Source organism: Empidonax traillii, unplaced genomic scaffold (assembly GCF_003031625.1).
Source record: "Empidonax traillii isolate 1590-97213 ecotype Southwest subspecies unplaced genomic scaffold, ASM303162v1 scaffold1248:size145969, whole genome shotgun sequence".
Classification (NCBI taxonomy): Eukaryota; Metazoa; Chordata; class Aves; order Passeriformes; family Tyrannidae; genus Empidonax; species Empidonax traillii.
Genome location: NW_020956441.1, coordinates 73,239 through 76,736, shown reverse-complemented (window position 1 = coordinate 76,736; position 3,498 = coordinate 73,239). Strand labels below are relative to the sequence as shown.

Below are 3,498 nucleotides of genomic sequence, written 5' to 3'. Positions count from 1 at the left end.
CCGCTGCCCGGCCCACCCGCCCCGCGCTACCGCCGCTTCTCAAGTAAGTTGCGGGCAAGCAATCGCTGTTTCGGCAGGTCCCCGCGAAGGGCGATCGCTGCCCCGAGTCCCCGCTCACCCCTTCTCTCCGCACCCTCTCTTGCAGGCAGGGCTGGTCCCCGCTCGCCATGCCCAGAGCGCTGGGAGCAGCGCGGCAGGGTCTGCCCCGTTAGCCCGGGGTGCCCAGGGGCCTCAGCCATGGATTCGTCCCCCGCCATCCCCGGGGCCCCCCCTGGACTTCTGCAGGTCTGGCAGGAGGAGAATCAGACCCAAGGCGGGCTCTGGAACGGGAGCCAGGAGCTGGGGTGGGAAGAGCTGGAGAAGATGCTCTTTCTCTTCGCAAAGGAGCCCGTCACCATCAGCCTCACAGTGATGTACCTGGTGTCCTTCGTGGTGGGCTTCGTGGGCAACATCATGTCCATCAGGGTGCTGACCCGCAAGCACCGGAGCAGGGTGTCCAGCCTGAGCGCCACTCGCAGCCTCCTCATCAACCTGGCGGTGTGTGACCTCATGGTGGTGTGCATCTGCATGCCCATCACTGTGGGCAACCTCATCTACAAAGCCTGGGTGTATGGGGACTTCCTCTGCCGGGCAGTGCCCTTCATCCAGGCTGTTTCTGTCTCTGCCAGCGTCCTCAGCCTGACCGTCATCAGTGTGAACCGCTACTACAGCGTGCACAACCCTCTCAACGCCCGCTCTTTCTTCACCCAGAAGAGGATCCTCAGCACCATCCTGGTGGTGTGGTTGTTGTCCTCGGGGATATGCATGCCCCTCATCTTCATGAACAGGCGGGATGAGATCGGGGTGGTGGAGGGCTTGCCCCTGGTATTTTCCATCTGCAGGGAGATTTGGCCCCAGGAGAGGCTCAAGCAAGCCTACAACTTCCTGCTCTTCTGTGCCCTCTACTGCCTGCCAGTCCTGTTCAACATGGCCATCTGCTTCCTCACGGTGCGCCGGCTGTGGAGCCGCGGCAGCCAGCTGAAGGAGAGCACTGCCCTGACCCGATCCCTGCCGGCCTCCAGGCTCAAGGTCCGGAGGAAGGTGGCACAGATGGTGGTGGCCCTGGTCCTGCTGTTCGCCGTCTCCTGGCTGCCCGTCTACCTGATGGACATCTGGATTGACTTCAACATCCCCAAGTCTTTGCAGGATGTGACTCCTTCTCCTTGGATCCTGCAGCTCAGGCCTTTCGCCCAGTGGCTTGGCCTCACCAATTCCAGCCTCAACCCCATATGCTATTGCTTTGTTGGGAACCTCTACAGATCAGCCAAGGAAATGAAGAGCAAATACCACCAAAGAATGGTCTCTCTCTTTAACTTCTCTCTGTCTGAAGGGGCAACTCGTTCCTCGGTCCCAGAGCTGCTCTCTTACCGCAGTTCAGTGGAGCCAGCAAGGAAAGGACCCACCACTACCCCTACCCTGGGCAGGAGATGTCAGGGAGGCCATGGCCATAAGAACAAGTGTGGACAGTTGAACTCCTGCCAGCATCCACCTCTGAACACTGTCTCCAGTGAGAACACTTCCTTGTAATTCTGCTCAGGAAGTGCCTCTCATACTCTCATCTGCATTTAAGGACTCTAGAGGTCTTTCTGAACCCGGTATTTTAATGATGGAAGAGAACTTGATTCTAATAACTCTCAACACAGGTTCAAAAACACTGTGACAGGGAAAGAAACATGTAAAAAGAGAAAAAGACGATGTATTTCAGATCAAATTTTAAGACAAATGATTTTTACTGGGGACAACTGGATGTGTAGCCCGTTGCCCAGTCAACAGTCACATAATTAGATAGATCAAGTTCCCAACGAGCGAGCTCTCCCTGCACCTCCATCTCTGGATGCAGAAATGCTGTTTGGATACAGCAACAATTTGACTGCTTGCTGCTTCTCACCCTTGATGATGAAGAGCAGTGATAAGAGGCACTCTCTGCTCCAAATCCATCAGTTGTAGTTGCAAGCAGTGAAGAAAAGCTGGAAATAGCATCATAAAAAGTAATATAAATGGAGAATTTCACACACTTTACCACTTGAGATTTCATTGTCTGGTCGTATTGTTTCACTCCTCCATGCAAATAAATTCTCCTTATGTGAAGAGACAGTGGCAGAAGTACTAAAGCAACCATCACCACTCCACATTTGGGAACTCAGAAGGGATAATGTGGCCTCAGAGGTGATTTAGGAAATGCGGTAGGAAAACATTTTTGGGGGCATCAGCTCTCTTTCTTACAGTTCCTGTGTGTGGAGTGGAAAGAACTGGGCATCTATTAACATGATTTGCACTTGAAAAACCAGCCTCGTTCAGCTGTGTCTGTACCAAACAAAGTCAATGGCATGTGAAAATAAAAATAGAAAGTGGTTTATAGCTAATAAAATCAGAAACAACTAATGCAATGCTATTTGTCTGGGAAGGAGCAAATCAAAGTGCTTGCTTTTCCTCAGGATCACAAGTAGGTTAAAACCTATTTCTTCCCTCATCTCCTTTAAAGGAGGCTTTGATAAATAAATTGTAAATTTTTATTATGTTAGCATTGAAAGGCTCCAGTAAAGCTTGAGCATTCTGTTGTGCTGAGCACTGGATCTGTATTCATAAAGAAAGGAGACCTTTCTCCCCAAGATCTAAGTGAGAACACATCAGACCAGGCAACAGGTAGGAGGAAAAAAAGGTACAACAAAGAGCCAAAAGGCTGGAATGAAACCAGAGATGAGCCCCTTCCCTGTGCCTGGCCAATGCCAGATGTGAGGGATCGAGCATCATCTCCTGCTGCCAGAACAGCCCGTGCCCTGGCTATTTGTGCCCAGCACCCAGCACAGCTTCTCTCTCCTCTCAGCAAACCACACACCCAACACAGCAGTGTCCCTGGGAGAGTATTTTGCATTTAATGGAACTCAGGCTTTTGATGACGGGGGGGGCTTTTTTAAAATTTATTTATTTCTGAACAAGGGAAGGATGTTTTGTGAAATCTAAGTTTCACATAATGTCCTGCTGCCTTCCAGGGGGCCTTTTGCCCACAAAAGACAGAAAATAGCCATTCAACCTAACCTTTGTCATGATCACTCAATAGCATTTTATTTTAACAATGATCTGCCTGGAAAACAGGATTCCTCCTTTCCAGGCAGTGCCATCCACAATTTGTATTCTCTTTGTATGAACGAAAAAGACATTACAACTACTCAGATTTATGGCTTTTATGTGTGCTGGAGATGAGAACATCTGCATTTTTGCAGGTGATACAGGAGTGTACCTACTGCCTGATCTTTTAGTAGCTGTGGAGAAAAGCCTGTAGAGATTTTATTTCCTCTTTCGAGACATATTTTTAAGGGCTGGCAAAATGTGGCAGGCTGAGGGCCGTCAGAAGCTCACTCTGAACACCCACTGACTCCAGGTCTTGTAAACAGATGGCTTCCATCCCCAGACCAGATGTGACACAATATTGAAATTTCCCTATGTTGTCCTGACTGAGAT

The 3,498-nt window shown here is 50.2% G+C and overlaps 1 protein-coding gene across 1 annotated transcript; it reads left to right on the top strand.

Annotated features, from left to right (window-relative positions):
• Positions 1 to 2,436, top strand: LOC114069380 (galanin receptor type 1-like). The gene has a single exon (XM_027906118.1). The coding sequence runs from the start codon at positions 238 to 240 to the stop codon at positions 1,564 to 1,566; it is 1,329 nt and encodes a 442-aa protein (XP_027761919.1). The 5' UTR covers positions 1 to 237; the 3' UTR covers positions 1,567 to 2,436.
• The last annotated feature ends 1,062 nt before the right edge of the window (positions 2,437 to 3,498 follow it).

Coding starts and splice junctions, on each gene's coding strand:
- LOC114069380 (XM_027906118.1), top strand. CDS start 238: ATGGATTCGTCCCCCGCCATCCCCGGGGCCCCCCCTGGACTTCTGCAG.